Genomic DNA, 18,712 nt, shown 5'->3' with positions numbered 1-18,712 from the left:
TGTTTTTACCGAGCTTATACTACTGGTTTATACACTTCTGTGGTTCGGTTCTGTTTACCAATTTTGATTTTGGTCTCTGAACATGCAAAGCCGATGCTGACATAATAGGCAAATGGCCATTACCAGGCTTATGGAAATTACCACCTGTGTTAACCTCGCTATATCTTACCTACTAAATACGTACTTTCAATAAAGCTTCTTTCAATAAAAGATACTTACAAGGTTTCTGTGTTGAGCATCACTAAGTAATGCTTACATAGCTTATGCTCATGACTTAGTGACTGTATTTGGTATTTTATCTCAAAAAAGTTAAAAGCCGAACATGTATGGACGGTCTGAGCTTTAGCCACTGTTGCCTTTTCCTCTCTGCCAAACAACGCCACCCCACTATCCCACCCCTTCTTATGAGACAGCTGATAAGAGTAGTGACAATTAATACAGAAAAATAACATCATAAAATGAGGTGTATGTCACAAAGAAGTAAATGACAAACACGTCATACAAACCCTGAAATGAAGTGTTTTTGGTTTTATACTCTTCACTGTTGTCTTTTCAGAACACTGGGAACTATAATAAATAACAAGTTGAAGGAAATATGAGTCTCCTTTAGAATAGTGTTACAAGTTACATTTGAAAACTGAGACTAGAGACTGTATTAGTAGCAAAACAGCGATTGTGTACTTTATTATCATCAGTGACAAAATCAATACAGCTAAATCACCCTGTTCAGATTGATGCTTCACAATGTACGGATGCAATTTTAGACTTCCAGTGGCTGTGGGTTACGAAACAGGTCTTTAACTCAAAAAGTGGCAGTTCATTAAAGTCACTCTGCTGTGACTGTTTCCGTCTTCTTAATCCTCAGTGACTGTACTGGAGTGGGATTCTAACTTTATCAGGAGCTTTAAAAACTGCAGCTTGGTGAAGTGTGCAGAATGCACAAGAAATGGAAAGTGTTCTATAATGGTCTCGTAATAAAACATTAATGACAGTGGAACCTTCAAACACTAACGCAGTATGGGCCCCATAGGCAGATCAGGACTCAGACATTCCAGAGAAGCAAATAGAAAGATGGGAAAAAGACAAAAGTGCAGTCCATTATAAGGAAGGTTTGAGGAGCGCATTCAGAAGATGCTTCAGTGTAGCGTTGAGGTTGAACTGCGTCCAAAAGGTGTGCCGTACAAGAACAAAACAGATAAATCAGTTCAGGCCTGCTGTTGGAAGAGCAGGGTCCAGATCAAGGCTTGTGTAAGGACTAGGTTTAAACTTATGCTCAGAAATCTGATATATGTTCACTTTATTAAACAACAACAACAAGAAAAACAATTCAAACTTGTGTCTATTCACGTGTCTTGGCTTTGTTTCTTTCCCTGGACACACAAACAGACCACTGACACACGAAGAAAATGAATCCTCCTAACAACTCCTACACTCAGCGGGTGCAAAATGAGATAACAGCAAGTCCGTCCAAATAAAAACACAAAAGGACAGAAAGACACACTCGCCATTGCAATAATTCATTGTTCTCTTGATTGATGTGACAGTCCCCCTTATATTGGTGAGAGTATTTCAGTGAGCCACAAACAGCTCTTTGCTGGCACATGGCACGTCTGCACATACAACATTTCCCGATCTGTTACCATGGTGACTGAGAATTGTTAAGAATTTCTGAATTTCTGACACATAGTGCTGCACATTGTAATATGTCGTAAGATATATCCCACATATCCCATTCACTGGTTGGTATAATGTAGTGGGCAACCCTACTGACCCCTATGTTACAGACTGGGGTCCAGTTTCCCTCTGGGGCAGGCACACAATGCTACACCAGTAAGAGTCCTTGGGAAAGACTCCTAACTTGCCCACCTCTGTAACACAATTGCTGTTAACTGCAGGTCACTCTGGATAAGAGCATTTGCCAAATGCAATTGTACTGGAGCGTAAAGTCTATTAGGATCCTCACTTAGGTCAGACATGCTCCATCTGAAGTCCTTTCACAAAGACAACCCACATGAGGATAAACTACACCTTGTCCTTCTGTGAACCTGCCATTTAATCCACACTAAAGAGCAATCGCCCCCATTTCCAACTGAAATATTAATGCTGCTGTTTGCATGTAAAGGCAGTTAAACTCGAGTGGAGATATCTTGGCCGTCTGGTTTCCATTATGCTTAGTAAAGTGACACGAATGACAAGAGTAGTGACATAGGGCTGATAATCAAAGCAGCATAAAATAGCTTTAGACTGGTGCAGCCTCAGCTGTACAGGGCAGCTATGAGTAATATGTTTATAGGAGCTCCAGCTGTGTCTTCAGAGGGTGGATCCACCAAGGTGCAACCAAGCTCTCAACTGGTCTAGATGAAGATAAGATCACCCAGCATTGTGATATGGTAAATGCACCAGAATGTAAACCAGCTTGATGGTATTTTTAGAAGAGAGAAGTATTAGTTCCTGCAATTAAGCTACCTAGATGCCATTTGTGATTGTTACTTTCATCCCTCCCATTAAATATGTACTAATAAATACACTTTAGATAATAATACCACATTGTGTCAAAATGTCATGAGGAATGGACCGACAGAAATGGTCAAAAATGATGTGGAATAAAATCTGTTGACATTCACGTCCATTAAAAGTTAAGACACTTTTTCCTTCTCCTATAAAGCTGCTGTTTGGAAGGTACAAGGAGTATGCATGACAGTGATGAGATACATGTTTATATCATTTTGCATACTGAAAGATAAAAGCCAGTGAATGCCTGGCAGAAATTATTACACCATTTGTGGCAGTAGGTAACACAGCTGCGTAGAAATGAAGTTAGTTAGTGCCGTAAGCCTCTTTTCATTATTAGGCCTAATTATTGTTTTATTACTATGCCTAATGATAACTGTCATTGTTATAATCAGGTCTGTTAATACAGCAGGAGGAGCATGGAAAGAGAGGGACGTTGTTTTTTACACAACCTGAGGGTTACTGAGGAAAGCAGTCAGATTCACGATATCGGACCAGGTTTGCAATATTAATGATCAGGTGAGTGAAAAGAAAAAGGCCACAGAGAGGTTCTGCTGTTAATTTACAATAAACTGAACATGTCCTACATACTAAACATCCACTGTGTTCATCTCTGTTTGTAGTGCGTAGAGTCCACTGGTGAGTTCACCAGGAACTGGTGGGGCTAAGCATGCATTACCAGTCCCAGTGAGGCTAGGTATGGGCTTAGACATTAGGGAGGCCAGTGTGATTCTACAGCTATGAAGTTGGTTGAGTAGTCGTTCTGTAAAATGTGGAGGGGAGTGAGTCTGGGACGTCAGACTCACTGTCAAGCCTTCCGGAGGTGTTGTGGGCTTAGTTCACATGCAATATAGTGGGTGATTGGAGTATGGGTGAAGGGAATGGGCTAGGCCCTATATATTAGGTAATCCCAATTATTAGGTGCAGGATTGTTTCTTCTTCCTGCATTATTTCACGTGGTAATGCATATACAACAGCAGTAAACGCACTGAAGGCAAGGCATATCATCCTTCTAGGCCCTCTGAATAGCTGTCCTGCAGTGCACCTGGAGGAAGGACAGTCATTTAAGATGCTTTTAGGCATCACACCACAGACGCTCAAACAGAAGAGTGAGTTCAGCTTAAGTGTTAAATGTTTTAGAATGATGTAACACCATCATCGCTGTTGTGGCCGCAATTATACAGTGAAATGCATTCAAAAAGCTCATGATAAGTAAGATGGAAAGCAATTTCTGTAGTAAAACGTTTATGTAAATCATTCCTGTTCCTTTAAAGATGACTATAGTGACATTACTCGCATATTTATAATATTTCATCTGTGTTTGATAATGGACTAATACATTTTAAGTGGAAGCAGAATTTCACTTCATGTCTCTAACTGTTCCACTCAAGCTGAAAGCTAACGTTAAAATACAAGGGTTTCAGCCATTGTTAGCAAATATCAGCACATTCAGAATGTAGTCGAGTAAACCCGGGTTTTGGGGGGATAATTACTTCAGATGGTGAAGATGTACAGAAAGTACTATCCTTTGTTTTACTGTAGGAAACAAAACTTTCCAGGTGTCACTCAAACCCTTACTGCTATTGGATTGGCCTTTTGCAACTACATTCCATCAGCATATGATAATGTGAGAGAAGTGGCTTCTGCTTTGAGCGTGATGGCCAGATACCTCTCTGATAAGTGGAGCTAGGAATGAGAGATATGAGTGAGTTAAAGGGAGGAGACGGGGTGGTGGTGGGATGTGAAAACTTCACGTCACTGTTAGGTAAGTTAAAGATGGAATTTAATGATGGTTAGATGGGGAGTGCCAACAGGCGTGTTCCTCCTCCAAGACCTCAGTTATTTCACAACTCCACTTTGTTTATACTGAATAGAGTAAGATCTTTGCAGATCTTTGCAGGTCTGCACTCTTTACACCTTTTGTCTAAGTCTTATTTTTACAAAAGCACAATTTGACTCAATTGATTGCAATTGCTGGCTGTACAACAGGGAGTGTCACATGATTATATCATGTTTCTTTATTCGGGGAATAGCATTTCCTTGCATCCTCCTGTTAAATCACTATTCTGCATTTTCTGTACTGTTTCGCCTTGAAGTTACCTTAAATTTTTCTGTATCCACAGTTCAGTGCTCACGGCAAAATCCTGTTGACTGACTAGTCATGCAAAGACAAGTTCCTGGACTGCATGGCATTCGTGGTGTATCCCAGGAAAGCCAAGGAAAACAACATAAACATGGAAAGGGTGGAGCATCACTTAGCTTCACTCGGCTTCACACCATGCTAGATGAAAGAGTTAGCATTATTATAGCAGATTTCCAGATCAACTATGGTTCTTTCCAGTGAACCATCCTTGAACATTAGATTTGATCAACAGTTCCTGCAAAAGGGTTTCCAAGGAAAGTCAGTCATAATCCTAGATTAGACAGGACGTGCAGTTGGTCTGGGCTGCATGGCAGTATTTATTGTTGTGAATATAAATGTCATCACAACAAGCTTTTCTGGGCATACCGTGGCCATCATCAGTACTTGAAACGCAGAATGGCATCACCATGGGTTCCTCTTCTCTCTATTCCTACTCATCATGTCAAATAACAATATTACGACATTTTGCATATTGGGAAAGATTCTTAGTAACGTGATATTACAGTATTGCCACATCGTCCAGCTCTAGCTTACAGGTTTGAGATCATGGCCCATTTTCCCAAAGATATCTTAGGTTAAGGCAGTTAAGACAGTCTGAACTTGTGAAGAGAGACTGATTTAGTGTGATGCTCTCTCACAAAAAAATTGGGTACTATAGGCTATAGGATCTGTGTACAGAGCCTATAGCCTTAGGCTATCAGTCACTTGTGAAAAGTAGTGTCGCATCAGTAAGTTTCTCTCAGATCCACATCTCTTAGTGCCCAGCAAGACCTTTCACAGTGTGACCTACTGTGGCGGGCCTTCCAGAATAATAATGACCTCTCAGGGGTGTGCTCATTATACACAGCCTGAACAGGCCCATGGTCATATCATTCATGATTTATGCTGATAGATATGCCATGTCCTTTCAAGGATCACAACGCCCTTCAGAAACAATGCTGGAGCAGGAGGAGCTGCACAACACTGTTGGGATACTCGTGGTCTGTTATGTGTGTGGTATTTGTCTGACTTGAGCAGGACTGGGGTAAGTATATGATAAACAGTTTTACACGAATTAAACTCCAAAAAGTGACACTCTGAACCACAGTGTGCAGAATCTGCTCTGTCTGTAAGTGGAGCGACTCTACCACAGCAAGAGAAGGAGACTTAGGCTGACTTACCCGGCTGGACTGGAACTGAACAGTGAGTCGATTCGGATTTCCGGATGCAAAAGTGAACAGATCGAAAGTGCGTGCCGAGCGCGAGGCAGAAGACATGCACGCGGTCAGAAAAGCGAGCTCGCTCACTGAACTCAGACCATCTCGACTAAGTTTGAGGACTGCAGACGCCACCGTCTCGCCATTTCCAATAAAAAGGAGGAGCGCCGTAATTATGCAATACAGTCAGTGCATACGAACAAGTAGGTAGCCATCATCTACTAAGATGTCAACTAAACACATGTAAAGAACATTTCTTCTGATGGGTGAAAGGCTCCAAAAAGTGGCAGAAGATCCTGTCCTGCTCGCTGAGCGCACAGCCTCCCTCCGGAGCAGCCGAGCAGCTGAAGCGGGTCGTTTCCAATAAGGAGGGGATTGAGCGTGGGTGTCCTGATCTTAGGGGCGGGACTCGCCACTAACTAACTGAAGCTCGTCCGTGACGCGTTAGCATCTCTCCAAAGCAGCCGCCCCCCTGATCTACTACATATGTATGCACTATAGGTCCAAATGTTTGTGGACACCCCTTCTATTGAATGCATTCAGCTTCTTAGGGTTGCACTCATTGCTGACATACAGATTCTCTAGTCCAGATTCTCAAGTCCAGATTCTCTAGTCCATGTAGTGAAGCTTTGGCAACACCGCCAGGCATTTATATTACACTATTGACTGATATTACACAACCAAATCTTGGCAAAATACTAAATTAATACATTTTCAGTGCCCTTGTCAGTCACAGACCCTTAGAACCATCCTAACTTCCCCATCCTCAATACGGTGCTCCAGCTCCTTGGCACCTATTGGCACCATGTCTAGTGACAGGTGTAGGCTAGAGGGGTATAAAGTCCCCCGGCATTGAGCTGTGAGGCAGTGGAACTGTATTGTCTGGAATGATGCCGCTCCAACCAAAACTTTTATGATGTGTTGGGAAGTTGGTGATAAGGTGGGATGGTGACCATTCAACATCCAGGCCTAGTGAATCAGTAGGTGTCCCAATATTTTTGTCCATAGAGTGTATATAATATAGGCATGTCCAGCATGTGCAGGTATCTTTCTAATACAGAGAGAAACAACATAAACACAGAAAGGATGGAGAACTGATTGGCTTCACTCAGCTTCACATCAGTGTGTCATTTGTATTATTATATCTGATGACATGCTTATGTTTTCTCTTTAAAAAAAAAAAAGGGACCAAACTAACTTATAACTTAGGTGCCCATGACCCTGTGGCTAGTTCATCGGTTATCCTTTCTTAAAACCACCTCTTGTAGGTACTGACCACTGCATACCAGAAATACCACAAAAGCCCTGCCTGATGTTTTGGAGGTATTCTGACCCAGTTGTCTAGCCATCTGGTTTGACAAATTGGTTCTTGTCAAAGTGTCAGACGAAGTGAGATCCTTATGCTTGCACATTTTTTTTTACTTCTTTTAACACAGCAACTCTAAGAACTGACTGTTCACTTGCTGCCTAATACAAGGCAACCATATACACCATTTGTGAGAAAATTGACCCACTGACCCATCTGTGCAGTGAACACACATGTACACACTAGTGAGCAAACACACAAAGTGACAGTGAGCGCACACAAGCCCAGAGCAAGGAGCAGAGAGGGTTAAGGGCCTTGCTTAAGGGCCCAACAGCGAAAACTTTGCTGAGCCTGGATATGAAAACCCACAACTCTGTCATGAATAGCTCTGTGCTTTAACTGCTGAGCCATTTTTGCCATGAGTGCTGAGCACACACACTTACAAACTGCCTTACATCAAATCACTCTGACTGTATTTTCTAACTTCAGACCCCATTGCTGAAAGACTTGCCCACTCACCTGCCCTATATCAGGGTATAACATCTTCATAGAAATGACATTGAATGATTGACCACAATCAAATAGTTTTGGGATGAGCTGGAATGGTGTTTGTGCTCTTGTGACTGAATCCAATCAAAACCTTACAGCAGTTTTACAACATCTAGTGTAAAGCCTTTAGTGTAAAGAGTAGAGGCCTTTACTGCAGCAAGGCAGACAAACTATCTATCAATACCCTTCAGAAGAACAGGATCAGCAGGTGTCTACAGGCTATTGGACATATTCTCAGCCTGTTCTGATGCCTTTACTCAGTCCTCTCATATTTTCCAGCCATCCGCACACCCCTGGTGTGATCTGCATTCAAATATGTTCACGTTTTGACCTACTGTGTCAGGTTCGTAAGGACAAGAGCATCTCACTGGTGCTCATTATAAACAGCCAAACAGGCCCAGAATCATATCGTTCATAATTTAGTCCGATAGACACATCACCAATTCCATGCCCTTCTGAGATCTGAACAAGACTGTTGGGATTTCTGAGGTTATTTTCCATTGTATTACAAGTGAAGTACACATATAGAGGACAAATCTGACTAGTCAAGATCCCAAATGTGAGCTATTTGCCTTCAAATTCCAAACAGTGTAAGTCAAGCACTTACTGCCACCATGGAGAGAGTTTGCTCTATGCTTGTATTAGATGTAGCCTACATCTGCTCATTTATACCCAGTACAGTCTCGTCATCACCATGACAACACCAATAGGATGAAACAAGTTGGCAAAGGAACGACAGTGCCCTAATGTTTCATGCATGGATACAAATGCTTGCTCGAATCTGTCATGGAGTTGGCCTTTCTAAAGATAAGCCCACCGGTGTGTTCAAAGGTTTTTGTCCTTTACTGTCTTGTTAGGATGTGAGCTTCCAAAGGACAGCATGGTGCAAGGTCAGTGCATCCCAGTGTATTGTTGCCCATCCATGCTCTGTTAATATAATGGGAACGAGATGTAAGCAACACCTACGAGTAAAGGAGGAACCTTCTTCTGTATCCACAAATTCAGATTGCCGGCGGTATTTGATTAAGCATCAGCTGGAAGATGTTTGGTGTTTGTCTGCTTGTTCTAGTATTCAATTAGCATAAATCAAGCAGATTCATGGATTCTGTACCACAAACATGCCCTCCGAATCAAATGCAAGAAAACAGATGTCCCACCAGGCTTTGGCATCTATTTTTCATACTGCTGGATGTTTTAGAATGGATGTTCTCGTAACTGCGCTGGACGGATATTGTTAGTCATAGTCCAGAGGGCTGTGTGTTGTGTGGGTGGGCGTGCTCACCATGAAATGCGTATTTTTAGCACATTCCTGGGGTATTACACACCCCTTCATCTGAGAGAGGCTGGGGTGTGTCGGAGGACCAAGCACTCATTCATTAGCAGTGGGTGTGTGCGTGACTGTGCAAGGCTTTGTGGGCTTTCACCAGCTTTGACTAGGTAGAAGTAAGCACTCCACTCTTGCAGTCTGGGCCTTCGTCTTTACACTCCTGCAGTCTTTGTCCTGAGCTTTGTCAATTAGACGCTGTAAAGCAGAGAAATGTGCAAAGTAAACGACATAAGAAATGCAATGGAATCCTCAGAGTACATGAGAGGGTTCATCCGGCTTTCATTCACTTATATCAGACAGAAGTTATCTGTCCATTGATAGAACATTCATTGCATTCATGATACTTCATGGGACCGCTTTTAAGGTGTTATTTAAAGGCAATTTTGTTGTGTAGTACTCCTATCTTTTAGTTCCAACCTGCTAGTTAGAATTCCCATGTGCTCACATGGAGACAAAAAGGGGTTTCAGAACCCATGCTAAAAAAGATAAGCTATTCTGCCATCTAGTGGACATTTACTAGCATTACAAACAGTAACACATATTCCCACTTAGCCAGATAACTTTCGCCCTAAGGTAAGGCCTGTCTAACAGCTCTTCTTCTATTGGACAGGCTGAACTATGGGCTTTATTTATCTGGCTCAACTTAGAAATCTTACTTTCTATTATTTGTTTCTGAATGAAAAATGCCTTAGACCTAAAGTATATTTTAGGTTTCTCTATGGTTAAATGGTAAACCTACTGTCCTTGTCCTTTGAAACCTTTTCAAAATGGTTCTACATACACTATATGAACAAATGTATTGGGACACCTGCTCATTATTGTTTCTTCCGAAATGAGGGGGAATTTAAAAATAGTTTTCACTCATTTTGTTGGAACTGTCTCTAATGTGCAGATTTTGGAGCACTGCTGTGAAATTGCATTGATTGCATTCAGAAACAAGAGCATTAGTGAGGTCGGGATGTTGGATGATAACCACCCCACCTCGTCTCCAGTTCATTCCAGAAGTATTGGATAAAGCACCACCACTCATTCCAGAGAACACAGTTCTACTGCTCCACAGCTCAATACTGGGGGCTTTTTAGCCCTCTACCCCACCCCTGACATTAGGCATGGTGCCAATAGGTTGATATTTATCTTCTTTAGAGAGTCCTGTTCTATTGGGAATACTTATCTACAAGGACTCGACAAGCTGTGTGTGAGCATTTGAACATCTGTGTCACTAAGGGGTGTCCAAAAACATTTGGACATGTAGTAAAGCACCAGTGTTTTTACTACCTGCCAGTGAGCTACCACAGCATGTTGGACCAAGGTTCGATTCCTGGTCTGTGTGACTATGTAGCGCTACACCAATACAAATTCTTGGGTAAGACTCCTAACACTATACGGGTCCACCTGGATTAGAGCGTCAGCTAATTGCCTTAAATGTAAATATATATAATTAACACATTTAATGTTCTCTAAAATCTGGTATACAGTAGACACTAACAGAAATTAATAGCTGCATGATATAGACGAAAAGCTAGAACAGTCCAATGAATTTAATTGTAAGAAGTTTATTTGACAGAGAAAAGAGATAGATAGAGGTTACTGTTTTTGTAATGGCCAAAGACGTTTTCAATTGAAAATATTAGCCAAGGAGAGGCGCAGAGGTCACTGTAAGCACCAAATGTGTAGTTCTGTGTTTATAGAGAGCTTTCTTTATGAGTAAAAAAAATACTGAAGTGACACAATGCTTCATGAAGGTCTTTTAGTTGAATAGATACCAAAATAAATTGCATTTCTGCTCTAGAGATTTATATCACTGCACACAATGACGGTGTGAATACAGGCGTTCGGCATAGCACAGCAGACAGCACAGCCTGTTGAAATGCCTCTGCAGATGGGGCTCAGTTGGAGTGAGCAAATAAAAAGATGTGCTGTGTCCTCAAGGACGTGCATGGGACAGACGTACGCGTCTCTCTCAAAGTCATGCTTTTCACCAGCCTGAAAGAGCTTTAATGAGAATGGGGATGAAAAGGACATTGTTCTCAGCAAGGCTAAGGGCAACATAGCACCTACACCTACAGACACGGCCTGTAAATCTGCTCAGAATTCTCCTTGACTGTGTGTGGAGAAATAAACACACTGTCTGAACATTCTCCACGTTGCAAGACATGTTGGCAGTGTTCTCTGTGAGTCTGGTCCTCTTTCTTAAACTAAAAGGCAGCAACATAGGTGGAGTTAACAGCTGCATCAATGAATGAAAATCCAAACAAATCAAGCAAGGATGTAAAGTCCAAAGTCCAAAGAAATACCACAGCACCATCAACATTTTTTCAGTTAAAGAAGTAGTAGGAGTTAAACCCATAGAAGGAGTGTTTTCTTCCAGTGTGATGGTTGTCCCGAAGGTCCATGCTGGCGCCCTGCAGGATCTCGTGAAAGCGATGGTGGGCCTCCGTCTGGCTAAATGAATCCTGAAGGTCCAGCAGCACAGACTGGGAGCGGAAGAGTCCATTTCCATCAGCCCTGTTGTTTACACTCCCTCCGTATCTGAAGGGGGCGCTGGAGGAGCGGGGCTGGATGCTGAAGGAAGTGCGAGAAACCCCCTTCACTCTCTCCTCTTCCCCCTCTGACTCTTGGGCAGGTTGCTCCAAGCTCATATATCTATCTGTACCTTCCACACCAGATTGGGAAAGCTGGCTAAGCTCAAAAGGGTTCTTCCTGTCCATATACTTCTGGGCTTTGCTTCTCCGGAACGCACTCTGCCCTCTCTGGTCATTCTTCTCTTTTAGTGCAGCTTGGAGGGTGTTTTGTGGGGGAAATGGTCTTACTTTTGTATCTGGCTCTGATAGCTTAACCAAACACATACAGTTTCTCTCCCAGCAACGATCACACACATAGCCTTCGCTGTTAAAATCAGAACTGCAATTTGGCTGACTTGATTGATTGGCCTCAATGGCTCTGAACACCTCTTGCTCAACATTAACATTATATGGTGTAGACTGATTCCTAGGTGTGTTGTCCTGATTGGGGGTCTTCTTAGCAGTAGTCTTCAGAGCTCCAAAAGTTTGTTGAGAGACCAGACCCCATCCTGCAGGCTCTGTGGTGGAGGAAGGTGATGGGGGAGGATATCTGCCTTCCAGAGGACGCCTGTTCTGCAGAATTCTGGCCTTGCGTCCCTCTAGCGGTCGAGGGGGGAGGAAAGAGGGGTAAGATCGCTCCTTCTGAAACACCAAGGTTGAGCAATCAGTATGTGTTCAGACAGTACAATGAGTAAGATTTTAATGTCAAGAAAATAATAAAGAATTAGAGGTAACAAAAATGAGAGATATACAGGCTTGGATGTTTGTTTGACCTGGTTTAAAAATAATTCTGTGGGTAGATGGTGTTTCATACCAATTGTGCTGTATAAGGATCAGTTTCTCCTGTAATCAAGCTGATGGTCTTCTCATTGAAGTCGTCCAGTTTTATCGGATTAGTGGGCCCAGTGCCTGGAAAGAAGACTAGACAGTTTTTATTTGTACAGGTATTTATAGTAAATAATATCTACAAAATATATATACACTCCAGGACTCATTTACTGATGTAACTTTTAATTTACTAGAATGTAAATTACTTGAATTAATTTACTAGAATGTATTCTGGAACAGATAACAGACTACTTGTAAATGTCATCAATATTACTATGCTAACGTATAGTAATCAGAATGTGTTCTGTTACTTTTGGATTGCTTATTTTAATGGGCAAAAAATTAAACAAACAAAAACTAATTTCAGAGAGAAAATGGCAAACAGGAAAGTTTCACAAGAAAGTTTTTATAGTAGTAACTCTGAAATGTTAAGGTGTAAAAGTGTAAAATCATTATTATTAGTGTTATCATTTTTATTTTGTAATTAGACAAACAAGTTTTCAAGTGATGAAGTTAAAAAAAAGAATAGTAAAAAATGATATACACTATTTTCCATCTCGGGAAATTTAAATAATAACAGGGACGTTCACCCCCTTTTTTAGGAGTGGACACTTTGAGTGCTTTGCACAAATCTGCTTCTGTAAACTGGTCGGGCTATTCTTTGGCTTTAGAAGTTTGTAATAATTCTTTTGGCCGGCTGGTGGGCTATAGGCTTTTTATGGAACTATTGAGACACAACTGCTTAGTCAGCTTGGTTGTTGCTGTGCCAAAGTCATAGACAGCAGTGCTTGGAGGACTGAATTCATGTTGTCTGTTAAGGCTCTCAGACTGAAAGGGAATATAATGATGTCACATATCATGTTCGGTCTCCAAGACATTACTTGATTACATGATTATACACGTTCATTTATATCCAAATATCCAAATAAATTGCATATACAGTATAATTGCAGTGTGTAACTGTGTTAAGGCCTTCAGAGTGGTTTAATGTCATTTATTCTAGTTTATTTGATTCGTGTAATTCATTCTATTTGTATAATGTCAGTACATGTATTTCGGTTACTACACAAGTCTGCCTTTAATTACATTCTCGATCTCTTGTGGTAGCAAATTCTACTAAGTAAGCAACATAGAATCCAGTCTATCTGCATATATGATATCACTAATATGGGTGCAGTGACTATATTGTATAACAGGTCTTTCCACTGCAGCAGTACAGGCCTGAGAAACATCAACTGTCTGACGTTCTGTGTAACCAAGCAAGCTTCCTGATTGGCTGCTATGTTGCTTTTCATGACAATGATGAAAGAAGAAACCCTGACATCTTTCCCGCCAAATGAGTGAGCCGGTTGTACTCTATGGGACACCCAATAACAGATGGAGTACAAATTAATTCAATTGGGATTCAAGCTCTCCTTCATCTCCAGACTGCAATAGGAGTGTGTTAGATAGATGAGACACCTGAGGGACACAGAGTCTGTGTCTTTCAGGTCCAATTAAACCCTATGTCTCGATTTCATGGTCAGGTCTTTCTGTCTGCGTGCTAAACTCTAGCTCTGCCCCTTAATATTATGTCCATTTGAGTGTAAACTCACTGCCCCTAGTCAGTGTTCATTGTATATAGATATTTGTGTCCCCCTCCAAAGTTTGTTGCGCTCTTGTTGTTTCACGTTGTGGTTGTGCCATTATATATTCTGCTGTGCTCTCTGCATTCCTGCACTTTAAAAACTGCTGGGTTGTTTTTGTTCTACCCAAATGCTGGGTTAGGCCTTTTGGGTCATTTTGCTGGGCTATTTCCATAGTGCTGGGTAGCTTTCGTATAGCCCAGCTGCTGTTTAAGTAACTATGGCTGTGTCTGAAATGTAAAGAAAGGCTGCCGACTCAGATAGTATTATGCAGGAAGGCACCCTAGTTATGAGGGTTTGCATAAAACACTGCATTCTGTCTCCTTTGGGGAAGCCATGGCCTAAAGGTTAGAGAAGTGGGCTTGGAACAGGATGGGTGTTGGTTCAGCCCTCTGGGACCAGCAGGAAGTGAGGGTGGGAGGAGTGAAGAAACAGCTTTTTCTCATCTCTTAACAAAGCTGACGTGTCCTTGATTAAGGCACCTAATACCCCTAATTGCTCCCTGTGCACTGAGATGGTGCACAGATGGTGTCTGTTTAAATGTGGAGGTGGGGTTCTGTAGCACTGAAAAAATTGCTGTAAAATTTGTTTCTTATTCTATAATTTGTTAAAGTGTATTTTTCTGTTTGACTGATCTTTAAAGGCTAGCTAATGGTCAGCAGAACACCCTAAAAATTGTTTTCTATTAAAATGCTGGGTTACTTCCACAGTAATTTTGGGGTAGTTTTGGGTGGCCTAGCTGCTAGGTCACTGTCTATTTCACAGTACCAACCCATTCAATGGGTTAATTAACAGCACTCACACTTCACTGTCATATATACATTACTGTCATAACTAACTTCAATTAAATGGGCCCTAAAATAAAACCCTGAGGGACTCAGTTTAGCTAATCATGTTAATCATGTGTATTAATAAAAGTTTTAGCATTTGAATTAATAACTGAACTTCAAACCAAGGGTTAAAGAAGTTAACCGAACTAAAAGTTAGAAAGGTCAGCTAGAATAATTAACAGCAAAACAGTTAGGTTGTTTTTAACACAGCATTTTTGTGTGTTTCCAAAAACTGCTACTGGATTTCAGTAATGACAGCATCCAACCTGCTTTTGTGTTAAACCCTAGTTATACCGTATTAATAGATGCACTGATGACACATGCTTGTGCAATATGGCAAGTCTACAGTGATCTTGTTATGTGATGCACTACCTGTATAGTGTAACTGATATGAAGTGAGCCACTGGGCCTTCTCCACGTTGCGGAGCATGTTGGCCGTGCGTTCGGACAGTGTGGTCTTCCAGTCTCTCAGAGTCATATTTGGGCACAGTGTCTTTGGAGCCTTGGGGTAAAACACCTGCATCTGTCCTTTGACTGGTTTGGTGTGCTGAAGAGCAGAGGGTGAGGATGGCTTTTACAGACTGCAGTGCAGTTTAATGTTTCACTGAAAGTGTAAGACTTCCATTATGCAGCTCACATTCTTGAAGCCGTTTTGCCCAGGCCAAGTTGCAACATTCCTCATGGTTTCCATGGGAACGTCCAAAAGTTCATGACGGTAAGGTGCACCTATGACCCAAGCAGCATTGTTCAGGAGAAAATTTCTCGCCTACTTACACACACATACACAAACACACACACTCTCACTCTTTTAACCTCTTTGTTGACCTTTGCTGAACACAGTTGTTAGCAGAGGGAGAGGTCAAAGACATAACAAGACATTTTGTCATGTTTGAAACACAATGTACAACACACCACACACACACACACACGCACGCATATACCTCTCTCTCTCTCTCTCTCTCTCTCTCTCTATATATATATATATATATATATATATATATATATATATATATATATATATATATGAGAGGGCTCTGAGTGCGCTCACCTTTGCTCTTACTGAGTACAGTGACCTGTGGAGCACTGGCTGGGAGGAGAGGGTTGAGAGGGAGTTTAGTGGTGGCTCTCACGCCTGTGTGTGGATCGTCAGGGCAGCGGAAGGTAGGGAACATGGCACAGCGGGGGATGTGGGACTGGTATGGGTGCTCCCTCTGAATGGAGACCTTAATACGTTTCTCACTGTGGGAACACAGTCGCTTAAGCTGAGTCAACTTTCATCTTACCCCAGTTACCAAATGGGTCGCTAACAGGCGAGCGATGAAAAGAGAAAGGTAGAGTGTGATGGAATTTTGGCAACCTGGCTAACTGACAGACTTGGAGAAGCATTTGAGAAGAAACTGTAAAAAATAATAAAGAACAGAGAATTTGATTCATACCCAAGGTTCACATCAGTTGGTCTGGGAATTCTGGAAGAGACATAAGAGATTAAAAGGAGTTGTCAATTTTTTAGAAGTATATTACTACTTTGTACCAGCGCTGAGTGGCCAGATGCACTGTGTGAGTTAACAATTACAGACTGAAGCCCACCTACTACTGCACACGGTGTGAGTCCCATTCTACCCTATCAATGGTAAAGGACCACTTTAGGACTACCAATGATCAGATATTTGTATAGTGAAATTGTCCCCCATTGCAGTGGAACTGACATGGTAGTGGCATGGCAGTGTGGGTTGTGATATTCCAAGTGTATCTGTCACAGCTGCAACTGCTATGCCAATACCCCACCTAAAACAACTCAGCTAACACTACACCTACTGACTCTGATAGATGGCTAGAGGACGGGTAACAAAAAATGTGCATAGAAAATGAGCTGTACCTGCATGCTGTATCAAGTTCTAATAAAGTGTATAATTGCAATTTGTAAAGCATAGGATAGTACAAATTGGTAAAAGAAAGAGATGAACCCACAGCTCGTCATTGGTGCGAACATTGCTTTTCATGGTTGGGGTTAAGTCATAGTACTGTGCTATGGTGACAGACCTGGGAACACATGAAGATTAGGATTAGCAGACAAAAAATGACATATTTTATACAAACAGAGTGTATGTAAATACTGTGCTTTGCAAAAGTAAACATAGGGGTAAAAGTGGCAAAAAAGGGATGTTGCTCAGGTAGTGAGTCTATAATAATATCTATAATACATATGTATATTTACAAACATATCTTGAAATTATGAGTTTTTTTTATCTATTTTGTAGTGGAAAGTATGAGGTCACTCACTCAGGTAAAACATCTCCTCCATAGCTAAAGTGTCGGTGGCCTTTAATGACTGCAGGTATTCCTCCTCTATGAACATTTGATGCCATTTTTAAAATGATGCTGTTATTGTGTGTTCTCTGAGGTCTCCTTAACCTGGTACTACAGTAAAAGAGAAGAGCATTCAGATACAATTTTAGTATATTAAAACATAATTATTCATTTTACATATATAAAATCAATATTTATATATAGAAAAACTATATATATATATATATAACAATATTCTGTGGTTAAATATGATTCATCAAAAGTTAAAATGTTAGCTAACATGTCCCTGAATTTTTGGGCGGGTGAAATAAACTGTCGAGAGGTTAATTTTTTTTCTTAATATCTCTGTGTAGTTTTGAGAACTTTAGCCTTGAACATGACGAAGCTCGGACACAGGAGCTTTAACAGAGAAAAGCTTCAACAACATTTTAAGAGATGGATGATTAGGGAGGGGTAAGATAATAGAGGTAGTTTTAAGATTTAATCCATATTTCTGCATAAATAAATTGTAATCTATCCTCTGAGCTCAACAGTAGCGAAGCTGTGTTTACATTGTACAGAGTGTACAGAGAGTGACCTACGGGCAGAGATGTATAGTATCTAAGTAGTACCTACTTCCACTTTGACTTTAATGTGTATTTATAATGAGCTTTTTTGGGCAAAAGTAATGCCTCCTTCCCAAATTGAACAAACATCATATTGTTTTAAAAGTTTTCTTCTTTTGTTTTGCACTGAAGTTACAAGGCAGAGGAAGCTACCAACTAACAACTGCCAGTTGTACCCTAACCTGCACTGAGCTTGTAAGTGTGGAAGTGTGCTTACGGTATTTTGCCTAGCTAACAGCAGCGGTGACCATACTGAAGTCTGATTTCTTTGTTTTGTAGAGAACCATGTATGGGCAACTATGTATCTGTCATACAGTATTTGTATACCCACATGAGGACGTCTACTTGAGATTACTTGACAGTTGGACTTAGTTAGAGATAAACATGATAAGTTAGTTAGAGATAAACTTTTAGGTGTGACAGTTCCATAATGCTGGCACAAGGGCTACATTAGCCTGGAAGCACCTACGGAACTAATAAAGAAAATCACAGACACCAGACATGTCTTGGCCAATTCACTACATTTAGAGTAAGAAGAAATTCATGAATTTTGGGCAAAATCTTGGTTTTGAGTTTGAAAGACAATGAACAGGCATGACCTTCAGTATTCAAAACTAAATGGACTATTTTATAACACTATGGCTACTGCATTCACAACCGTCATATAGCAGAGTGAATCTGTCAAGCTCTCACCTTGGTAGACTCCTTGGCTGGCTTCTTCTCTTGAGGTCAAGGTAAAGTCTCTGGTTTCAGCTCAGGAGGGAGTCCAGTGAATTGAGATACGTCTGGGCCAGGTCTCTTAGCTCGTGTCCTGGGGCAGGTATCAGAGCAGGGGCAGGTAGGTGTCCAAGCTTAGGTGGAACAAACTGTCTTTCTGTCTCTGGTCACACAGGCTTCAATGCCTCAGACTGGTCATGACGACGG

General features: G+C 41.3%; 2 protein-coding genes across 3 annotated transcripts in view; both read right to left on the bottom strand.

Annotated features, from left to right (window-relative positions):
• The window catches only part of osbpl3b (oxysterol binding protein-like 3b), a 78,845-nt gene extending 72,656 nt beyond the window's left edge, over window positions 1–6,189 (bottom strand). For both annotated transcript variants that reach the window (XM_072679417.1, XM_072679418.1), the window contains exon 1: window positions 5,815–6,189. The gene's annotated coding sequence lies outside the window, so the exon portion shown is untranslated. The remainder of the gene's footprint in view (window positions 1–5,814) is intronic.
• A 5,158-nt stretch (window positions 6,190–11,347) lies between these two features.
• Window positions 11,348–16,876, bottom strand: LOC140555833 (sperm-associated microtubule inner protein 4). Its single transcript, XM_072679153.1, has 7 exons — window positions 16,845–16,876; window positions 16,313–16,342; window positions 15,925–16,115; window positions 15,514–15,602; window positions 15,249–15,423; window positions 12,408–12,502; window positions 11,348–12,235 (listed from the first exon to the last, which is right to left on the bottom strand). The coding sequence occupies exons 1-7, from the start codon at window positions 16,874–16,876 to the stop codon at window positions 11,348–11,350; spliced, it is 1,500 nt and encodes a 499-aa protein (XP_072535254.1).
• Window positions 16,877–18,712: the final 1,836 nt, after the last annotated feature.

This window comes from Salminus brasiliensis, chromosome 5, assembly GCF_030463535.1.
Source record: "Salminus brasiliensis chromosome 5, fSalBra1.hap2, whole genome shotgun sequence".
In the NCBI taxonomy this organism is placed as follows: Eukaryota; Metazoa; Chordata; class Actinopteri; order Characiformes; family Bryconidae; genus Salminus; species Salminus brasiliensis.
This window is presented reverse-complemented; position numbering and strand designations above follow the sequence as displayed.

Bases quoted from the DNA above. Each gene is read 5' to 3' on its own strand.
- LOC140555833 (XM_072679153.1), bottom strand. From the start codon at position 16,876: ATGAAAAGCAATGTTCGCACCAATGACGAGCT. The intron at 15,603-15,924 runs GTGAGCGCACTC...CTTGGGTCATAG, and splicing joins TGTACTCAGTAAGAGCAAAG to GTGCACCTTACCGTCATGAA. The intron at 12,236-12,407 runs GTATGAAACACC...TTGGTGTTTCAG, and splicing joins ATCCTTATACAGCACAATTG to AAGGAGCGATCTTACCCCTC.